Source organism: Chelonoidis abingdonii, chromosome 2, assembly GCF_003597395.2.
Source record: "Chelonoidis abingdonii isolate Lonesome George chromosome 2, CheloAbing_2.0, whole genome shotgun sequence".
NCBI lineage: Eukaryota > Metazoa > Chordata > Testudines > Testudinidae > Chelonoidis > Chelonoidis abingdonii.
The window spans coordinates 263,277,299-263,299,899 of record NC_133770.1 but is presented as its reverse complement, the minus strand read 5'-3'; the positions used below and the strand labels follow the sequence as shown (position 1 = coordinate 263,299,899).

At 41.2% G+C, this 22,601-nt stretch overlaps 1 protein-coding gene across 1 annotated transcript in view; it reads left to right on the top strand.

Moving 5' to 3' along the window:
• Positions 1–22,601, top strand: part of SNX31 (sorting nexin 31) — a 76,759-nt gene that overhangs the window by 46,382 nt on the left and 7,776 nt on the right. Inside the window, exons 5-12 of the mRNA XM_075063136.1 lie at positions 5,891–6,001; positions 10,207–10,297; positions 12,568–12,655; positions 13,851–13,920; positions 15,075–15,167; positions 15,920–16,123; positions 16,526–16,633; positions 18,666–18,734. Of these exons, the coding sequence (XP_074919237.1) occupies positions 5,891–6,001; positions 10,207–10,297; positions 12,568–12,655; positions 13,851–13,920; positions 15,075–15,167; positions 15,920–16,123; positions 16,526–16,633; positions 18,666–18,734 (834 nt within the window). The remainder of the gene's footprint in view (positions 1–5,890; positions 6,002–10,206; positions 10,298–12,567; positions 12,656–13,850; positions 13,921–15,074; positions 15,168–15,919; positions 16,124–16,525; positions 16,634–18,665; positions 18,735–22,601) is intronic.

The following is a 22,601-nucleotide window of genomic DNA, read 5'->3' as shown; positions in this document are numbered from 1 at the left end:
TGCAACACCGTGGAGAAGAATCCCTTCCTATTCATGTATTCAGAGGCAAGGTGGTCAGGCGCTAACATTGGAATGTGTGTGCCATCAATCGCCCCGTCACAGTTAGGGAGATCCATCTCTGCAAAGCCGTCTGCTATTTCATGCCCGTTTCCCAGAGACACAGTCCTGTGCAGCAAGATGCGATTTATTGCCCTGCACACCTGGAGTAATACAGCCCCAACAGTGCCCTTTCCTACTCCAAATTGATTTGCAGCTGACCGGTAGCCGTCTGGATTCGCCAGCTTCCACACAGCGATTGCAACACACATCTCTACCGAAAGGGCAGCTCTCAATCTGGTGTCCTTGCGCCGCAGGTCAGGGGACAGCTCAGCACATAGCTCCATGAAGGTTGCTTTACGCAGTCTAAAGTTCTGTACCCACTCGTCGTCATCCAACACCTGCATGACAATGCAATCCCACCAATCAGTGCTCATTTCCCTAGCCCAAAAGCGACGGTCTACTGTATGCAGCTGCTCTGTGAATGCGCAAAGCACTGATAAGTTGCTGTCATCCATGTCACACTCTGGTGCCTGTGATTCATCCTCTGCTAACTTTGCGAGTAACTCTGCAAATAACTGTGCTACCATGCACAATGTCCTCACGACAGCTAACAATGCATAGGAGAGAAGTGAGAGATTCAACCTCTCTCACTGCCGATGCTGGCAAGCACTACAAAAGAATGACAGTTGGAAAAATGGCACAAAAGGAAGCCAGAAACCTTTGGAGGGGTGGGACACAGAGCGATGCATGATGATGGTACGTTTTGCACATCCCAGGATGCGTCGCACTCTGTTTCTGCATTCCTACAACACTTAGCAATGGATGGTGTCGCCAGGCACTGTGGGATACATATCCTCTGTCCATTGCTCTCGCTGTCGAATGTGGACATGATCTGTCAACAGAGGGAGAAAATGTAGACATGCTTTGGTGACTTTACTTTTGTTGTTTTTTTTCCTTGTCGACATTAGTTTCATCGACAAAACTTGCCAGTGTAGACAAGACCTCTGAATCATAATGGCAACCACTTTACATTTCATTGAGATGAATGGGACAGTTCATCCTCTGAGGTGTTTAAGGCTGTCTCTTAGCAGGCTCTGAAAGACAACGCTGCCTGGGTTTGCATTTGTTTTACAGTGTGGAAGTTTTTCTTCTCTAATATGTGGCTAGAAGCTTGCATTATCTTTTTAATTAAATAGCTTATTGTTAGGGCTGTCCAGCAATTTAAAAAATCGTGATTATGAGATTAAACAATAATAGAATACCATTTATTTAAATATTTTGGATGTTTTCTACATTTTCAAATATATTGATTTCAATTACAACACAGAATACAAAGTGTACAATGCTCACTTCATATTTTTATCATAAATATTTGTAATACAAGTATTGTAGTGCAATCTCTTTATCATGATAAAGTCGAACTTACAAATGTAGAATTATGTACAAAAAATTAACTGCATTCAAAAATAAAACAATGTAAAACTTTAGAGTCTACAAGTCCACTCAGTCCTACTTCAGGTAATTGCTCAGACAGACAAGTTTGGTTGCAATTTGCAGGAGATAATGTTGCCCACTTCTTGTTTACAGTGTCACCTGAAATGAAACAGCATCGCATGACAGTGTACGTGAGCGCACAAGATTGTACATGCCAGATGCGTAAGATTCAATGTTACCTTCATGCTACAACCACCATTCCAGAGACACTCATGCTGATAAGGTTTTGCTCGATAACAACCAACAGTGGACTGACACATGTTCAATTCATCACTGACATATGTCACAAGCAGAAGTTGATTTTCTTTTTGGTTGGTTCGGTTCGTGGTTCCGTATCTGATTTTGCTCTTTAGACTTCTGAAAGCATGCTCCACACCTCATCCCTCTCAGATTTTGGATGTACTCAATTCTAACCTTGGTCAGCTGAGCTATTTTTAGAAATCTCACATTGATCTCTTTGGTTATGTCAATTGCCATGAAATGTTCTTAAATGACATGTGCGATCATTGCCGAGACTGCGTAATATGAAATAAAGAATGGGGTAAAAAAGAACAGTAACGTACAATCTCCACAAGGAATTCAGTCACAAATTAATAACAATTATTTTAACGAGCAAACAGCATGGAACATGCCTCTGAATTGTGCCCAAGCAGAAGAACATAGAGATGTTAGGAAATCGACCAGAAACCTTCAACAACCGGGCTACAAAAGATCCATGCAAATACCTTCCACTTTCAGTACTTTTGTAATAAAAACAGGCATCAGTATCACCTGTAAGTGTAAACAAACATGTTTGTCTTAGCAATTGGCTGAACAAGAAGTAGGACTGAATGGACTTGTAGGCGCTAAAGTTTTACATTGTTTTGGTTTTGAGTGCAGTTATGTAACAAAAAAATCTGTGTAACATTTGTAAGTTACACTTTCCTGATAAAGAGATTGCACTACAATACTTGTATGAGGTGAATTGAAAAATACTGTTTCTTTTTATCACTTTTACAGTGCAGATATTTATAATAAAAATAATATAAAGTGAGCACTGTACACTTTGTATTCTGCATTGTAATAGAAATCACTATATTTGAAAATGTAGAAAAACATCCAAAAATATTTAATACATTTTCATCGCTATTCGATTGTTTAATAGCGCTATTAATCACGGTCAATTTTTTTTAACCACGATTAATTTTTTTGAGTTAATCGCATGAGTTAACTGTGATTAATCTTCACTTATTTTTGCTAGTCAACTCTACTGATCTGGATTTATTCTCCAACTGTGGAATTGCAGTAGGTGCAGGGCTCTGGTTATAGTATGCATGAGTACAAGGATTGAAATTGGGCACAGAAACATAGGAGTAGTGTGTTCCTGGATTCTTCCTGAACAAGGAAACCCTGCTGAATAGTGTCTCTGTTTTGTCACTCTTTGTTGGTTTACCTCTGCCCTTCACTAAGTCTGGGGCCTCCTTTGCTTTCCACCTACATGAGCATACCTAGTGTTTTGATCATGCACATTTTCTGCTCTCCAAATGAACTCTATTGGTCTCCTAAGTCAATGGCTAAGACAGCTTGGGAACTCCTAGCTACTGTTGGTTTTATCCCTATGCCCTAGCATGCTGAGAGCGTCCTGGGTTTTTAATTTATCTTATATTTTGATATTATTCTCCTCCAACAGTTCCTGTTCTAAAAGTATTTTTAGTATGACGTATTGGCAGTGTTTCAAGATGAAAAATGAGCTTCAGAAGAAAAAATGATATAGGTCTGGAATCTGTTATGTGTATCTTAAAACTAGGGAGCTCTCCAAGGCGTGAATCTTACCCTGTACCTGGCTAGCTCTTGTCTGAGCAAGTGGGTTTCAAGCAAACCCGGTAAAGGAATGAAGTATGTAGGGATATTTCCCTTTGCAGCCCAGTTTGCTGGCTACTCGCATACTTTCGCTTGTCCAATTACTTGCATAAATTAAATGGCTGTAGTGTGAGCTTCCTTAAAATTGCATAGGCAAGTACATCGGTGGAAGCATGTCCTCTAGGGATCCAGTCTACGCTGTGGAAAGCCACCGTATTGTGGTACAACACAGTAGATCTCAATGTGCTTAAATGTGCTTAAAACCCAGTTTAATCCTGGGTGTTCAGCATTGCTTGGGAGCCTGGTTCAGTTTTGCCTACACTGCAGGACCACTCTGTGTTTTAATCAAATCAACCACTGCTGTTTTGTAACTGGGTCACACAATGTGGTTGTGTTGCTAATATGTAGCTGGTTGATTTTGACGACACTTCTGATTCGATATTAAAAATGTTCGAGACCAAATAACCAATTATTGTCTGAAGACCAATTATTGTCTAAAGACAAAATAATACAGTACAAAAAGGAGACACGTGCCCTCCTTCCAGGAAGCAATTCTTATCTCACAGCATGGTCACCTTACATAGTATGTGTGCTTTGGAAATATGCATTTAAACTGGGTATATTTATAGTGTGGTTTTACAAGTTACAAAACCCTCTCTTTGTCACTGAAATCCAACCCTCCAGTTTGTAACAGTTCCTTAACTTACCATTTTGTTCTGTACTTTTCTTATCTCTGTTTTGGATATTACATTTCAAACCAGTTACCCTTGAAGGTCGCTGTACTAGGACATAGAACAAATGTATCTTGAATTTTGACAGACTTCATATCAGCTGGAGCCAAAGCTGACTTCAGCTTTGCAAAGTGTTACGGGATATTTAGCAAAAGGGAACAGAACTGATGGAAGAGCGTAATACATTCAATTAACATAACCTCACACATCTTGTATATTATGTTAATACCATGCACATAATACCCATTAATGTAGTGTATACCACACCTAACATATATGTGTAGGCTAACAGTTTGCTTTACACAGTGTGGGCAGGATATTAAACTGCCCATATTTTAAAATAAACACTAAATTACATAAGCTTGTTTTCCTAGCCATAGGTGATGAAACTTGGGGTGCTGCTGCACCTCCTGGCTTGAGGTGGTTTCCGTCATAAACAGGGTTTACAGTTTGGGTCAATGGCTCTCAGCACCCCCACTATACAAATTGTTCTGCCCATAGTCCTATTTATCAGGTCCTTATACATCCTCCTTATTCGTATAAGATAAGTGACCTCATAGTTTTTTTTCTCAGGCAGATTTGGGCTGTATTTTCATGGGTTTTCTTTATGTATACCTCAGCGTGCATATTATCTCATATTTATATATATATATATATATATATAATTATAATATATATAAATGTACGTATATGTTTACAGTTGTATAGTCTGAGCAGTACTGTATTGCCTATGTCTTTGGTGCTACGTTTGTCTCCTTTAGAAAAGATTTAAATCTAAGTCAACCCCTGTCCTGTTGGTCACAGTGGCAAACTATGTAGAACAAAGCAGGAAGACAGAAGGCTGAAAGGGTATGGCTAACTAGAGAGCTTACAGCAGCGTAGCTGCACCGATGCAGAGAGTTCTCGCGCCAACTTAAGTAATCCACCCTCAACAAGTGGCGGCAGCCATGTCTTCAGGAGAAACTTTCCCGCCAACATGTCCACACCGGCATGTAGGTTGGTGTAACTTGGCAGTTGGGGGGTGGCTAATTCACACCCCGAGCGACATAACTCATGTCAACTTAAGCTGTAGTGTAGCCATAGCCAAAACTTGCTGTCTGCCCTTATCCAGGATCAGCTGAAGACCCCAAACTGCAGAGAGATGCTGCAGCCTTGGAGGAGGCCAAAAGAGCCTTTCTCTCCCTGGCAAGATCACACTGGAAATGGTGTCACCTTGGAAGGAAAATGAATTGTAACACTAAATCCCGGGAATTTCCCAGGGAAAGGATAATTATTTTAAACACACAGGACCTGTCTTGGGTTTCAGCTTTATAGTACAAGAGTGGGAATCTAGTCAATACAGTACTTTCCTCTTCCCTCCTACAGACCCTCAGGTCATGTCAACACTATGGGGACTAGAATGGCACAACTATAGTGCTGCATGTATGCTGCTGTAGCATTGCAGTGTAGACGCTTCCTACATTGACGGAAAGAGTTTTGCTGTCTCTGTGTAAGAAATCCACCTTGCTAGGCAGCAGTAGCTGGATTGATAAAAGAATTCTTCTGGCCACCTAACTGTGTCTATGCTAAGGGCTTGGTTGGCTTAATTATGGTGCTGAAGGTGTGAATTTTTCACACCCCTGAGTGATGTATCTGGGTCAATCTAAATTTAAAGCGTAGACCAGGCCTCCATCATGCTGTAGCGTCTCTCCCAGTAATCCAGTTTATTTCTCTAAGGTAAACAGGGAAGCGGAGCACCAGCAATAAGAAAAGCAGCAATAAAACACCTTCATATTTCACTTTAACAGGATACATTTCAGATCCAGACACAGAGAGCCTCTCTGGATGTTTACCTGGCTGATGGAAGGAATGTTAGACTTGATATCCAGACATCGGACACTGCCGAAAGAGTGTTAGAGGTAATGGGTTTCTAAATGGGATACTGCTGAAACTGCTAAATTTAAGGAAAAGCGTGTGAAGAGTTGAGATGCCTTCCCTCATATTTTAGCAGGACAGGGGCAAAAATGCTTATTTGAGGGAATACCTGAAGAAAACATACACTTGGCATTGTTTACTAATTCTGTAGATAAGTTTCTTAAAGGTTTTGATATTAATCAGCATTTTTTTTCCTCTGCCCCTAACCTCACTCACTCAACATCCCTGCAGCTCTCTTTGTCTCCAAAGGCGGCTGTTTTGGCGCTGTGTGCAGGAGGCCATCTAAGATGATTAGAGAACTGGGGTTTTGTTTTTAAAAAGCTTGTTTTAATATAGTTCAGGCCAAATCTGTATAAACGTTGTGTTGCCAGCCAGCGTGGCCAGAGACAGTGTTCTACATTTGTCTTAAATATAGTTTAAGACTGTTGGGGTGCTGACACATCTATTGTTACTATCCTAGCACACAGGAGCTCTAGTTATGGATCTGGACTCCTTTGTGCTTGGTGCTGTACAGACACGGAACAAAAGGAACAGAGGTCTACAATCTACGTATCTCGCTGACCGATGCCCAATCTTTTTTTCCTGGTGTTCCCTCTTTCTATCTGTCTTGTATCTATCTGTTCTCTATAGTACATATGTAGACCCTTTACGGTAAGGAGTGTCTCTTTGTTCAGTGCCTAGCACAATGGGGCTGAGGTGTCTAGATTTTGCCATAATACCAATAATAAACAGTTACAAGTTTTGTCTTAGACTCTCTAGCAGCCAAACTTTATTTAAACAGAGAGAGTCTGAACCGTGTTGTAACATCTTTTTTTAATTCAAAGATGACAATAGGCCTGTTTATAGATAGGTGGGCTTGAGTTGCTGGCCTTTAGTTGCTTCTGTTAGTAACAGAAGCCAAACTATTGCCATCTGCCTGATTTCTGTTTTCTCATTCCTTTCACATTGTGAGCTTCATCCTCCAACATTCCTCTAGCCAGAGATGGCGAGTGTGTAACAATATGGATGCTACTTCACCAGTAGCCACTGTTGCTGCTGCCGGGGACACAGAGAGCCAGATTGCGTGAGGCTGGTGAGCAATTACACACCAGTACGCCCATTGACCTCAGTGGAATTATTTGTGCACGTAACTGCTCGCCATCCTAAGTAAAGAATTTATGCAGCCTGGCCCTCAGATGTTACTTTGGCTAATGAAGTCTCTCCATCTCTTCGCCATACACATTATCATTGCCTCTAATATCCCTGTTCATCATGGGTCCAAGAAAAGAGAGCACTAAATCTCTTCTCAAAGCGAAGTCCCTGATATAGCACAGAGAACTGCCCAAATACTGGCCAGATCACGGTGCTTAAGTAAAGCACACTGCAGCTGAGCAGCTGCTTTGCCTTGTGTAAAGATTTCTCTCACTTTGGTTTCTTTTCATTAACAGATAGTTTTGCCCAGTGGTTCAGGCTGGCCACACAACATCATTCTAGCAGTTCTACATCATGCAAGTGAAATGAATTCCACACACCTTCCTACAATGATTTCCCTCACCCTTTTGAAAAGCATCGTGTTCAAGTTTGTTGAGCCTCTGTCTACCTTTGGAGCTCTTCGCAGCTTAGTTGCCAGAAAAAAGGAATTGCAAAACTATAAAATTGGTTAATCCAAAAAGCACATACAGTAACTCCTCACTTAACGTCATTATGTTCCTGAAAAATGCGACTTTAAGTGAAACGATGTTAAGCGAATGCAATTTCCCCATAAGAATTAATGTAAATGGGGGGACTAGGTTCCAGGGAAAATTTTTTCACCAGACAAAAACCGATATATTATATAGATATATACACACAGTATATATTTTAAACAAACAATTTAATACTGTTCACAGCTATGATGATTGTGAAACTTGGTTGAGGTGGTGAAGTTAGAGAGTGGAAGAGGGAAGGATATATCCCAGGGAATGCCTTGCTGCTAAATGATGAACTAGCACTCGGCTGAGCCCTCAAGGGTTAACACGTTGTTAATGTAGCCTCTCATCAAGGCAGCATGAACAGGAGGGAGGGGAGACAGCATAGCAGACATAGACAGACACACACACCTTGTGTGTGGGAGAGACAGAGAGATGCACACTGCCCCTTTAAGTAAGCTGACCCACTCTTAAGTGCATTGTCTTTTTAAGTGGATCAGGAAGTTGAGACAGCAGCTGCTGCCCCAGGCTCTCTCTGTCTCTCTCCGCCCATGTTCCCTCCCTGCTCTATATAGAAGGGGTAAGCGGGGTGCAGGAGCAGGGGGACACCCTGACGTTAGCGCCCAACTTCTCCTCCTGTACAGCAAGCAGGAGTCTCTGGGAGCAGCTTCAAGGCAGAGGGCAGGAGCAGCACATGGCAGTGGGGGGAGGGACAGCTGAACTGCCAATTGATAGCCTGCTGGGTGGCTGCAGCACAGGGAACTTAGGGGAGCAGGGAGCTGATAGAGGGAGCTTATGGGGGCTGTCAATCCACCCTGGTTACAAGCCCACACCAGCTAGCTGCAATGGGCTACTCTTCCTGCAAGCAGTGGACAAAGCAGGCGGCGTTAGAAGGGAGCATTGCACAACTTTAAACAAGCATGTTCCCTAATTGATCAGCAACATAACAAAACAGCGTTAACCAGGACGACTTTACATAAGGAGTTACTGTACCCTTCAGATTTATATCAGCATGACGGTAGCTTCCTTCGTCACTGGCATCTTCAATCCCATCTCTCCATAAAAATATCTTGCTATCTAAGCATATTGTTTGTCCTGTTTAAGGGCCAGATCCTCTTCAAGCTGGTGCCACTCTTTGTGCAGTAGTACTTTGGGTACACTTCACAATAAAGTGTCATGTTCACTTATGGCACTATAGGCAAACAGCAATAATTCTGATAATTCACTGGCACTGTAAATGCTCCTTGTTCTTTGGTTCCCTTTAGCGTGAGACAGGCTTAGGGGCATGTGTGAGCTTTCCTCATTATATATTTGTCTCACCACATTCCCCCTGGTAGCTTCCCAATTAATAGTGTAGAGTCTACAGGGGATTGGAGTGATGTATACTGGGGTATGCCTTGATCCAAGAATTAGAAAATTAAGCTCAATACTGACTGAATGTTTCACATTGGGTAGCTCTATGAAGCGTGTTGAATAGAAGTAGGTGCTTCATTTGGATCACTGCGAGATGCTGTCCTAAGTGATGAGTTTCTGACACGCTGTAATGCCACCTTGCAATTTCAAGTAACAGGTTAATGGAGACTTTGGGTCAAGAACATATAGGGTGAAAGTTAGTCCTGGTCAGAGTCTTTTTTGCCTGGGCCTCTGAACATTTATTCTAGTGCTCTAGTGAGGGTTGGGGGGGAGTGATATTATGCTCCAGCTCTCTTTCAACTGGAAGTGTTTGTGGAATTGGTACCTTCTAAAGGCACTCTGAAAACTTGTACTTCCACCTTATGTTCAGACCAAACAAGTCCTGCTTCTCCCACTATACTTCTTATGCCAACTCACACACCCAGCAACAAAACTATGGAAAAATCATTTTCCTGGTGAAAGTTTCTCCATTTCCTTGCCTCTCCATAGTTGCATCTCAGTGACTTCCTGATCAAATGGGCTGCTCATAAGTGAAAGAGGCACCTTTTTTACTCTTTTACCTGTGAGCCCAAGAGGTTCTGTGGTACCCATCAAGTGTGGGAATGGTGGAGGTAGGCTCTGGCTGCTTTAAATTAAGCTCTGATTTCCAGTGTCTGAAGCAGAAAATAGGCAGAGTGGAGTGTTTTCAGATCCTCTTCCACCCTACACTTTCCATTCCTCTCCCTGCCCCACCCCTTCCTCATCACATGTCCTGCACTTGAGGTTGGGGGGCAGGACTGGCACAGGACTGTTCCTACATTCTTTGCCAGTGAGACTGGGGCTATTGCTCCTTTACATCTTTCAGGTGTCATAAAGGGGCCATGAACAGGCCATAGCAAAATAGAATCTGCTTCTGAGAGAAGCTGGGCAGGTCTTTCTCATGTGATGCCAGTTGCAAGAATATGGAGGGTTGAAGTTTAGGTCTTAACAGCTGCTTCTGCCTAGATGGATAAAGGAACAGTTTAAAAAAAAAACAATTTTGAAGCTCCATTAATGGCTGGTGACCAGACCTCAGATAAATTCATGTTCAGATGCATAGGTGACCTCCTTTTTCATTTTTTGTTTTTAAGGTTGTCTCATACAAGATGGGGCTGTCAAGAGAATTAATAGGATATTTTAGCTTATTTTTTATTCAAGATCACAGCAATGGAGTTCTCTCTGGTAAGCCATGTGCGGTATGTGTCACATAATGCACCCCTGGGTGGGTCGTTGCCAGTGGGGATTGGACCTCTGGATCTAAAAGCATTAATCTGTCCTGCTTGAGCTAAAAGACTCATCTCTGTTAGCTGATGAAGTTCCAGCCTTTGAATCTCTGTATGTAGCCCAGCAACCACGAGGGAGGAACAGAGGATCACAGGTGGATTGAGGTTATCTATAGCATAGTGGACTTTGCCTATAAGCACAGTTTTCATTGCATTTAATTTACAAGGCATATAGTAACTTGGTCACTGTTGTGTGGGTAGTTTTGTTAAATATTGAGCTAGGTTGTCTTTATTTCAGGCTTCTCTGCAAATGGTTATACTTCGAAGTAAAAACTGTTTATATAATCCCAAACTCAGATCTGTACACTTGGAAGATTTCCCCCTCTATCCCCTTATAAAATGAAGTCCCTAATTTGCTTTCATTTATGCCCTCTTATTCCACTATTTCACTTTTTAATTGATAAGCATAGAATGGTCATAAGTGATGGAACTGGATGTGCCCTAAATCTAGGGTGTGATTCTCGGTGTTCACAAAATGTAGAAGTCTCTTGGAGTACTGTGTGTTTTTGTCCGATATGGGTTGGTGATACATATATGCCCTCTGCCCCTCCCTGCATTTGGGCAGCTGTAATCTAGTGGACTGAACCCAGGACTGAGACTCAGATCTGGGTTGAAATCTTGGCCCCATCGACGTAAATGGCAAAACTCTTGTTGACTTCAGTGGGGTCAAGATTTCACCCTTGAATTTGCTACCTGACTGGTACTGATTCTGCATGGCCTTGGACAAGTCACTTAACCTCTCTCTGCCTCAGTTTTCCAGTCTGCAAAATGGTGGTGATGATACTCTCCTGAAAGTATTTTCAGGTTCTTAGACAAAAAAAGTGCTGTAGAATGATCTAGATTTTTTAAAATGTATATAAGATTAAGGCTGAAAGACTTCTGGGTGTTAGGGTCATGACAGGTGTTCAATCCCTTGATGGGTTTGTAGTGCAACTATCACTGCAAAACTTCACTATATATGGTTATTTTATTTATCATTTCTCTGTCTTGACTAGGTCTTGCTTTTATGGATGTGGAAGGATGAATGTGATGCTGGGAGTGTGGAATCCCCAGCTTTTATTACATGAGTAGTAGCTGAAAGTCTGTGCTATTGCATGTGTGGCAGTTGGGCCAAGTAACCAATCAGTGCATTCTCTCTCATACAACCAATGAAATTGTTGCATGCAAATTAGATGTAGAGTTAGGGTGGTGATTTGTCTAATTACCTCTGATGTTACAATGGTCTAGGACTCTTTGCACAATATGAGGTCCCTGGAATAGATGATGTTTTATAAAGTCATATTCAAAATTACTAAATATAAAAATATTTGTTGTGTATATATTTGTTAATGGTGATAAAAATTCTCTAATTAGAGAAATAGGTGCTGCCCCTTTAAGAATAGGGTGGGAGCACACTGAGTGAGCTACTGCAGGGCCTAAAGCAGGGATGGGCAAACTACGGCTCACAGGCCGCATCCGTCCTGGCAGCCATTTTAATCCAGCCCTCAAGCTCTGGCTGGGGAACGGGGTCAGGGGCTGCTCCACGCAGCTCCTGGAAGCAGCAGTATGTCCCTGCTCCGGCTCCTACGCAGCTCTGCTGCGTGCTGCCCCGTCCGCAGGCACTGCCCCCTAACCCTGGCCCTTAATTTTATGTTTGGAAAACTTATTACTGATAGCAGTCACCTCTCGTGTGACTTATATTCCTTACTGTACTTTAGTGATAATGTGTTTGTCTTCTGTTTCATTCAAGCAATGAATAACCTAAAGTGCCACAACCCTATTAGCGTACATCCAAATCACATAACATTTCTTTTGCCTCCCATATTTGCAGCTGCCTCGAACTGCTCAGCGTTATTTGAGATCTATACTAACTTAAATCTCCTTTCCTGGATTTCTCAGTTTAGTGCTCCTTACTTGCACTCCTTGCATTAGTATAAAGCAGAATAAGGAGACACTGATACACTGCTCCTTAAAAATTAGGTAAAGGGGTGGGGGTGGGGAGTGTCTAAACAACATGATTGTCACCTACCATTTTTTATCATTTGTTTTTGTGATGTCCTCTTTCTTTTACATAACATGTTGTCATGGAGCACTTACTGAAATAGTAAAATAGCTATTCTGCTTCAGTGGGGTTTCAACCAATCAGGCTTATTTGTCTCTTCTGTTTTTTCCCACCTGCCCTGCCTCCAGTGGTGAAAAAAGTGGCAGAATTTGAACTTCCCTACGTGAGTCTTCAGAGTATGAAAGAGTCAGACTGTAAGATTGGGATCAGAAAATGGTGAGCTGGAAGCTAAAGAGAAATTTGGAAGATGCATTAAAATTATAAATGTACTAGAGAAGAGAATCCTCACAACTTAAATTCTTTGTGTTTGACCTGAGAGCATAACACACAAAGCTGATTTGTTTTGTTTTGTTTTGTTTTGTGTTTTGTTTTGTCTTGTTTTGTTTTGTTTAAGGAATATAATGGTTCCTAACTGCTGGTCTTTGGACCTCTCAGTGTAATGTTAGAACTGATCCGTTTATATGATCTTGTAACAGTTGTTGATGGAATGTCCACTTCTGCAATCAGCCAATTACTCTTGAACACTTTCAAAATCTATAGATACAGATGGTTTGTTGTTGTTGGTTTTGTTTTATTTTTGTTTGTTTTTTCTTGCCAAAGCCACCAGTAAAGGAAACCTTTTATACTTCTTTTCTTTTCTTTAGTTAATGGTGTTTGTTTGTTTATTTTTTATATTCAGCATTGTATCTCCTACAAGAAAAATGGGAGGGCTGGGGGTTTTGAGCTGCAAGTTGCAGTGTGTTTGGGGAAATTGTTTTTTGGGAATTTTCTTTAAAGATCACATTGCTAAATATTAGATCACAAAATACCTGAATTATAGCAGTGCCACTATGCTTAAGTGTCTGTCACTGAGCTATATAAAAATATTTTCAGACACGTGTAACTTCTCAATTTTAAATTTAACTGGACTGAAGCTTGGCATACATAAGCCCTTCTTTTAAATTCCCCAGTTTATAAGTGCTTACCTACATAGGGAAATTTAGTGGCAGAACTTTGTGTGGGCACACTTATTTCAATCTGAGTGCTTTTTTGTGGTTTAGCTTATGTGTATGTTCTGCCACTAAACTTCCCCATGTAGGTAAGCCCTAAGTTTTAGACACATGCAAGAGAAATATATTTAATGCTGTTTTTTAACACTTGGATTCTAAATGATTGTTTTCCATATTACTTTGATAAAAGCAGATGAGCAATTTAATTTATTTCATTCCGCAGTCTATTTGCTACAATGCTGCAAAGAGTAATTTTTTTACATACTTCACAGATGTGTAATTTCAAAGATGTGACATATTGCTTCTTTTATTACTTTGTGAGTAGTGGGATCTTTCTGTATCCAAATGCATATGTATTACTGAATGGAAATGCTAATAGTTGTGCTTAGAAATGTAATGTTTAATATTTTTCCATTTGTCAGGTATATGGATCCCTCTCTTGATAAAATGTTAATGGACTGCGGCGCTTCAGTGAATTTACTCTATATGCAGGTAACAGAAGAAGAAAACTCATGATACTTCTAAAAGCTAATTCCCAAAATGTGTCTCCCATTTTAATAATGTAAAAGCTATGTTTTAAATAATGCAAGTTATCTGAATATTAAGTATGGACGAGTACTTCTATCTTGTTGTATTTTTCTTTTTTTTAATTTAAAAACAAAAGAAATAACTATGAATGAGCTTGTTCTATGAGAATTTTTCATGTACAAATAACACTGTCTAGTTTGCAGATTCTGTTTAGTGTAAGTAATTATTCCATGCATACAGCGGATTTATTAGACCTCGGTCCGTTTTCTTCTCATGACAATATATGTAAGTGCTATTATGTGCTAGTGGTGTTAAGGCTGAAATTACACTAGCATACTGAACACTTCCACTACTTGCCATTTTCTCAAAACAAAAGAAAAAGTCGTTTGAGGATTAAAATGTCTCCTGGTAGTTTCTGTCCAGAGGTTAATTTTTTTGGAAGATTTCATAAAACTTCACTAGGCTCCTTCTGTTTTATCTGAAGGTAGAAAAAAATAAATATCCGTAATAACTTTTACACTCCTCCTTTCTCTATTGAGAACTCAATGCGAAAGGCTTCAAATCTGGCACATGCATTGCCTTAAGCAATCTCTGTTAGTAAATTTCATGGTTGTAATTCACCCTCTGTGCAGCTCCACCCATGATCATATTGGTGGAAGCTGTAGTGTAGACAGGGCTCCAATGTCCTTACCACTATATTGTGCTGGGAGGGCCTTCAGTGTCATGATTAATTACCATTTTTGCTTGCTCATTTTATTTTTAAAATTGGTAGCTGTGCCCCATCCTTCCATGTGTTGTTACATTTTGTCTGTGTACTGGAATCATGTTCTGCACAAGCAAATGAGCAGGTTGACCGAGTAACAATAGATGCCGCTTTTCATAACCAGAGGTCAGGGGCTTGCAGGTATGTTGGGCAATGCTGAATTAGAAACCATTTTAGTGCAGGGACTAAGGGTTGAGTAGACTAAAATTTATGTGCAGCTGTCCAAAAATCTGAGCGCGTGTTTTAAAAAATGTTGGGATATCTTCCCCATCGCCACAGTAAAGGGCAGATGGAAATACCCATCCCCTCCACCCTCTTATTTTTAAGTTAAAATTTACTAACTCTTCTAAATAAGGCACTGCAGGAAATTGAGAAGAATTGGGTCAAACCCACAGATGGACAGATGCGGAAACTGGAATCGCTACAAAAAGCGGCAAACAAAATGAAGGTAAAGTGCTCTTTTAAAATGATATAAACCTATTGAGAGAATATATTTCAGGATGAAGACCCTTGAGGCTGCAGCCACATATAATTAATATGTTTTTTCTCTGAAAAGTGAATCTGTAAAAATGGCATCATAACTTTCCATATTTATCCTCTCCCTCCCCCCTTCCCTCTGTGACTTTCAGACCCATTTTATAGGTAAACTGAGATACAGACACCAGATGACTAGAGCTGAGTGAATAATGGATTTTTTTGGTTCACTGCAATTCCAAAAAAATTAACCCAAAAAATTTTCTTCAACATTTAATTCACTCCAAACCAAAATGTTTCAATTATGAGCATTATTAAACACTGTCAATGTTTAATAAAAGTGAAGGAAATTTCTAAACAAAGTTTTTCTGAAGCAAAAAAATGAGTTTAATTTAAAAAATGTCAGACTAAAACATTTCCATTGTTTCAGATGCTGGGGCATGGAGACAAAGGTTTGACTGAAACAATTGGTGAATTTTAAACCAATTTTCAAGATGGCTTGATGTTACTGAATCTGCATTTTTAGCCAAAAAAAAATTCAGATGGAAAAACTTTTCCAGGTCCAGAGGTGACTTCAAGGCAACAGTGAATTGGTAGAGCTAAGATTAGAAATCAGGTCTTGGTTCCTTGTGCCTTGCTCAGTTACTAGATCACAACTGCCTCTGTACAGAAGATCATGTAGGACACTATATTTCATCACTTTCTAATTCTGTATTTCTGATGCAGGTTCTAGAGCTGGTTCAGGAAGTGCAGCACTATGGATATATACAGCTTGATCCCTGCACCTGTGACTATCCAGAAATAGGCTGTTCTGCTGCTGTTCATGTAGGAAATAATGAGATTAGCTGCTCCATAAAGTTACCTAGTAACCAGACCAAAGAGGTCAGCTTCAAGATCAACAGAGTGAGGTCCTGGCAGGTCACTTTTCTAGTAAGTACCTTGTTGACATTGCAGCTCCCCAAATATTTCAACACACTTAATTCAAAATGACTTTTTTCCTATATGAGATCAAGGCTGTCAGGGAGCCGGTCGGAGCTCTCTAATTCTCAGATACCTTGCCCTCAGCGTACGTACCTTCAGCTGCTTTCTCTTAAGCTAGAAGGTGTAGTGGGACAGTGGAACTGGCACATGAGGTAGCAGAGCCACCTTAGTCAATTTTATGTTAGTGGAGGTTTCACCCTTCGCAGGGGGACTTTTCCAGTACAGATCTCCATCAGCTTCAAATTCACTTTTGCCCTGTAAGCCACACAAACTGAACCTGGCTGACTGGAGAGTCCAGCCCTGTTTCTGAGTTAATACCTCTTTGCGGCAGTTTCTTCTCTTTCTCTTCAGGGCGCCATTACACAGCCAAAAGACCAAGGACATGAGCAGACCCTAGAGCTCAGGTTTGAGTACAATGATTCGGACTCATGGAGATGGATCGTCTTTTACACAAAACAGGTTAGCTTCAGGGCAGTAAAGAGAGAGACCTTTGGTGAAAAGTAGGCTGCTAGCCACTAGAGCTGGAATTTACTCTTCAGTGCTTGTGTGTGGCTCCTATATCTAGACATCTGCTGTGTCTGTGCCAGTTCCGTCTAAGGACAGACTTACATGGGAGCTCAAATACTTCTCCCCAGAGAGAGGGTTGAGATTGGCAAGAGAAATTGCCCTGCACTGGGCTGCAAGCCTGGAATGGTATGCAGAGGTGTTACTTTTCTTTTTTTATTTACTAGTCCAGTGGATAGTCACAAATTTTAATGTAGTGGAATTGCTTAATGCCTGGACACTGTCTTCCACATGGTGATGATGCACATGAATATTCCACTCAAGTACATGTTAAATAAAAAACAGGTACATGGTAGATATAAATCTATACCAGCATATTGTAAATAATAATAATTTTTTAGTAGCAGAGGGGTAGCCATGTTAGTCTGGATCTGTAAAAGCAGCAAAGAGTCCTGTGGCACCTTATAGACTAACAGATGTTTTGGAGCATGAGCTTTCGTGGGTGATGCATCCGACGAAGTGGGTATTCACCCACAAAAGCTCATGCTCCAATACATCTGCTAGTCTATAAGGTGCCACAGGACTCTTTGCTGCTTTTACAATAATTTTTTTAAAATCCCTTTTTCCTCCTTCGGTACTGTCTCACCCCACCCATCAGGTCTCTGGCTGCTGTTCAAAGAAAAAGGTGTTCAGAAAGAGAAGTAGCCAATATATATTTATGCACCAGAGCTGCAAAACTCAGAGCTGGATATGAAGGAACCCAGGTTTTTTTGAGGGGTGCGTGTGGAATCTGGGGATCTTGGTACAGGCCCACTCCTAGTACTTTGCTTTAAAAAAAATCAAACAAAGGGAATGTGGTGTGTTCTTCAAATAAGTTGTTTCTCTTCTTTCCCCTCATCTCTCCTCTCTTTCCTTCCTCACACCCCAAACCTGCCAAAATTAATAGCAGATAAGACTTTACAAGTGAAATCAGAATGCTTAATTTTTGATGCATTATTTCTGCATTCCAGTATGACTCTGTATTGTCCACCCACTTATGTAGCAGCTCATTATTTTGCTGCTACTCAGAGTTTTACGAGAACATCAATCACCCCCATATTCACAAGCTTTCTACTTTAGTCGCTGTTATGGGAAGAGAGCAGCCAGATTGAAATTCCCTCATTGTTAATTTTCGGGGTGAATCTGTTAACTAGAGCTGCCCCTAGGCTCCAGGAAATAGGAAAACAGCGTCCCTTTCTTCAAAAGTGAGAGAGAGAAAATATAGCCTGAAAAGGTGCTGGGAGGACCCCAGGGCTTAATCTAAAGCCCACTGAAGTCAATGGAAAGACTCCTGTAGACTTTGATGGGCTTTGCATCCAGTCCCAGTAGAACTGGTGGTGCTGCCATGCCCACTGCTTTCAGTTCACACTACCACTGTAACCATGCAGTGCACAATAGCAGTGAGATTGGCTCCAAGCAATTGCAATATACTATCAAATATATACTATTTGCATTGTTGCAACAACTTTTGCATGTAGACACAAGGGGATCTGAATTTAAGAGGTGCTGAGCACTTGCTGCTCTCATTTACTTTCGTTGAAGTTTTGGGTTCTCAGCACTTCAGAAACTCGAGTTTAAGGTGTGTTAGAAGTATGGTAGGTACTGTACTTAATTTGGTATTCTCAATACCAATGCAATTTGCCTAAGCCAGCCTTGAATGTAGTTCAGAGCCCTTGGAGGCACAAAATGGGGGTAATTATAAGAGAAGAACTTGTGGTACAGAACCCACAATAAAGACACCTACCCTAAATTTTCTAAGTGGTGGTGTCAGATCACAGTGAGATTGGATTGCAAGTAATTTGGTGAGGACAAATATTTTAAACACATGGTAAAATTAACCAGATTAGGCAAGTAATAGTTCAGTAGTTACCAGGAAAGGTGGAAGGGGAAATAGAGTTGAGCAATCTTTAACAAAAGAAACTAGAATATATTCTGTTTATCTATTTAGGCATTTCTACTGAGTAGCTGCTTAAAAAAGATAATATCAGAACAGCTGATGAAGACAACCAAAGAAATGGTGAGCAAAGCGATCTATCTGCATCTCCTGGTGCCCAAGTATATGGCAGCTGGCCAGCAACTCTCACTTGTCTATGCTAAGGAATTTTTATGGGAATGAAATTTCCATTGCTGCTACCATCAATTCAGCTGCATCAGTGGCATCTGCAGTGTAGAAAAGGCTCTTGCAGCTTCCAATATTTTTACTGTAGATTGAATTGACAAGGTGGTGGAAATGGTGCAAAAAATATTGTGATCTGGATTTCAAAGTTGATCTTTTGTCGAAATGGTGTTTAATGTTAGTCTTTCTCTGTCCCCCTCTAGCTTTTAGCTTTTATCACATATGACAAAGCACACTTATCTTATAACTCTTATATATCTTCTCTCACTTGCTGTATTCAGGTCCTGTCTGAATTTTGTTTGTTTGTTGCAGTGATGAGTCTGAAATTTTGCAAAATTCACATGGAGACAGAGAGGGCCTTTTTTTAAAAAAAAAAAAAAAAAAAAAGAGAGAGAGAGAAGTTTAATAAACTTAAAAAGTAAAAAGGCTAATAGTCAAAGTTCCTTGTTGCCATTGAAAGTTTTTTTTTAAATTTAAACAGGAACATCTTTTATAGGTGTTAGATTTATTCATAATATTTGAAATTATTAATATGGGAAAGCACCAAACACCAATGTAACCAGAAATTCTTTTTATGAAATCTAAAGGCCAAATGGTAGTTTATGAAGATGCTATAAAGATGCCTAAAAGCCTAACTAATAAGCAAATTACTACATCCAAACAGTAACAAAACATTTATAAGCATATGATTAAGATGCTTTCAAATGGGCTAAACCCAGGAGTGATTAGACCCATATTGGTTTGCTCAATGTGGTCAGGCAGGTACTGTATTAGCAATGAACCCTTTAAGAGTTTACTTTTTATACCCTCTGACAAACAAGTGACGTTATTGCCAATTACTGACTTCTGCTAAAAACAAATTTGAGACAGTTCACCCTTATTTCCAGTCTTAATCCAGATAAGATTTACAGCCTTCTTTCTTCCCAAGGCCTTTCCTTTCTTATCTTGTCCCCTCATCCCTTGCTTACCCCCAGAACAATGGGAAGGTATAGGCTTGTTTCTTTTAAGACAGTTTGTCTTATTACTGGAGCTCTTTATTTTATTAGTTACTTTTGGAACCATACATCCTTCCCTTACTACAACTAATACTACTTATTCTCATGGACTTCTTTTTCTTGCTGATTCTGGCCTTCTTTACAGCACATACATACATATGCGACTGGATAGCGTAGTGGTTAAGAGCGCCGCCCTTTGATACAGGAGACCGCCCTTTGATATGAGAGACCGGGGTTCAAATCCCGGTTGGTACCCAACTTTCTGGTAGGGGTCCTTGGGCAAAAGACCCCCTAACGCTTCACTTGCCTACCTCAAATATGAGAGTGACACGAACTAGGAGAGTCATGCCAGCTCAGGCGTTGCCTGGATTAACAAGGTCCGCGCCAGATGTTGAGGAACCAGGACAATCTGATGATAAGTGGGCTACTGGAACAAACCATTCATGGATGAGAAACAGAACATGGAATGCTACTACAACAGTAGACCTAATGAGAAGGGATATATGAAACATATGAGGGACTATGGATGGACAAAAGACCTACATCCACACTTACTGAGAAACAGCTAGTTACCCAACGCTTCAACATAGTAAAGAGGAAGCTGCTCTCACAGCTTGAGATAGACCAACTCCACACAACTCCACATTACATCCCAGACTCAAGAAGACTGGAAGAACAAGTGGATGTGCGGCCACACCTGAAGCTGAAACTTCACTGCCACCCCCTCCATTGCAGAGCACAGCAGCTGATATGAGGCATAAGATCATGGAGAAACTAGCTACAGTCAATCTCGAGACCGATTACCAAGGCTCAGTGGAGAAAGTACCATCAGATAGTATGTTAGAAGATGCCAATAGAGCCCTCATGACAATCCCTACTACCACCATAATACTCAAACCAATGAACTGGTATACGCTACAGCCTCTGTAATCCTGGAGATGCTTGCTACACGATCAAGAAGAACAACAGTATGTACCCACCCTGGAAAATGAGGTTGGAGGATAAGATCAAGGCGACTCGGAGAGAAGTTAGTCAGTGGTGGAACTACAGAAGGGTGTAGAGATTAAGGATAAGACTCGGCTACTGAAAAAATACAAGGGCCTGACTCCATCTGAAGCCCTAGAGACTGCTAAACAAAGGCTCACAGCACTGGCTACCAGGCTAAGGAGATACACTAGAGAAGCAGAGGCCAAAAAAGTAAATGCCCTGTTCTCCAAAGAACCATCCAAGGTGTACTCCCAACTGCAGTGCAACAACACAATAACAGCAGAGCCACCAGCAGCAGAAACTGAACAGTACTGGAAGAACATATGGGAGAAAGAGAAGACTCATAACACCAGTGCAAAGTGGCTGCAGGACCTGAGAACAGAGCACAGCAATCTCCCAGAACAGAAACCATCACCATCACAGTAGAAGACATCCAGCAGCGGGTCAAGAACATGAAGAGCTGGACAGCACCTGGACCAGACATGATCCACACCTACTGGCTAAAGAAACTAACAGCAGTGCATGAACGCCTAGCAGCACAGATGAACCAGCTGCTAGCAGCAGGCTCCCACCCAAACTGGCTAACACAAGGAAGGACAGTGCTGATCATGAAAGACCCTGCAAGGGAACAGAACCGAACTACCGGCCAATAACCTGCCTCCCACAACATGGAAAGTCCTATCAGGCATCATAGCCGCCAAGCTAACAGGACCATATGGGCCAGTACATGAGCACAGCTCAGAAGGGCATTGGGGAACAACACCAGAGGCTCAAAACACCAGTTGCTCATAGATATACATATCTCCACAGACTTCAAAGAAGACCCGTAAGAGACAAGGGATTGCACACTCGAAGCTGAAACTATCACTGCACCAGCGCCTGGAGCCCAAGTAATTAGTTTATTTTCCGCTGGTTAGGTTTGTGTGCAATTAGCATTCTAGTTTTGTAACCCAGCTGAATTTAATTATTCTGGAGACTGGCTTTGTGCAGAAGATAGGTTGAGCCTCAGCTGAAAGTCTTAATAATCAGACTGGTGTATTTCAAAGATGCGTAACACTCACCAAAGTTATGGGCAGAACAGGAACTTAATATGCATAAAGCTCTCTGCCCCCATTATGCAGATCAGACTACAAACAGGAGCACAATAGTCTTCCTTTCTCCATTCAGGCATAGCAGCTGATAACACTGAAGATATGGAGGACACCTAGCTTACATGCAATCCCGGGAAGATCCTAATGTATGAGATTACCAAAGGCTCAGTTAAGGATACAGAAATTTAGATGTGGACAAGGCCCAATAGGAGCCTCGGGGACAGATGCCCTACATCCACCAACCTCAAACCAATGAACTGGATAGACTTTCAAAGCATATCTAAGGGGCATCGGTAAAGGAGATGCCTTGGGCTTACACGAATCAAGAAAACAACAGTAGTACCTCCACCGGAAAAATTTAGGGTTGGAGATAAGATAAGTGTGACTCGGAGAGGAAGTGTAGTCAGGCGGGGACACTACAAGAAGGGTGGAAATTAAGGATAAGAACTCGACTGAAAAAATACAAGGGCCGAACTCCATCTGAAGCCCAGAGACGGGGCGAAACAAAGGCTCACAGCACTGCTACCAGGCGAAGGAGAACATCTAGAGAAGCAAGCCCAAAAAAAAGGAACTTCCCGTTCCCAAAGGAACCATCCAAGTACGCACCAACGCAGTGCAACCAACACAATAACAGCAAGCCACCCTCACAGAACTGAACATACGAAGAACATATGGAAGAGAAGATCATAGACACC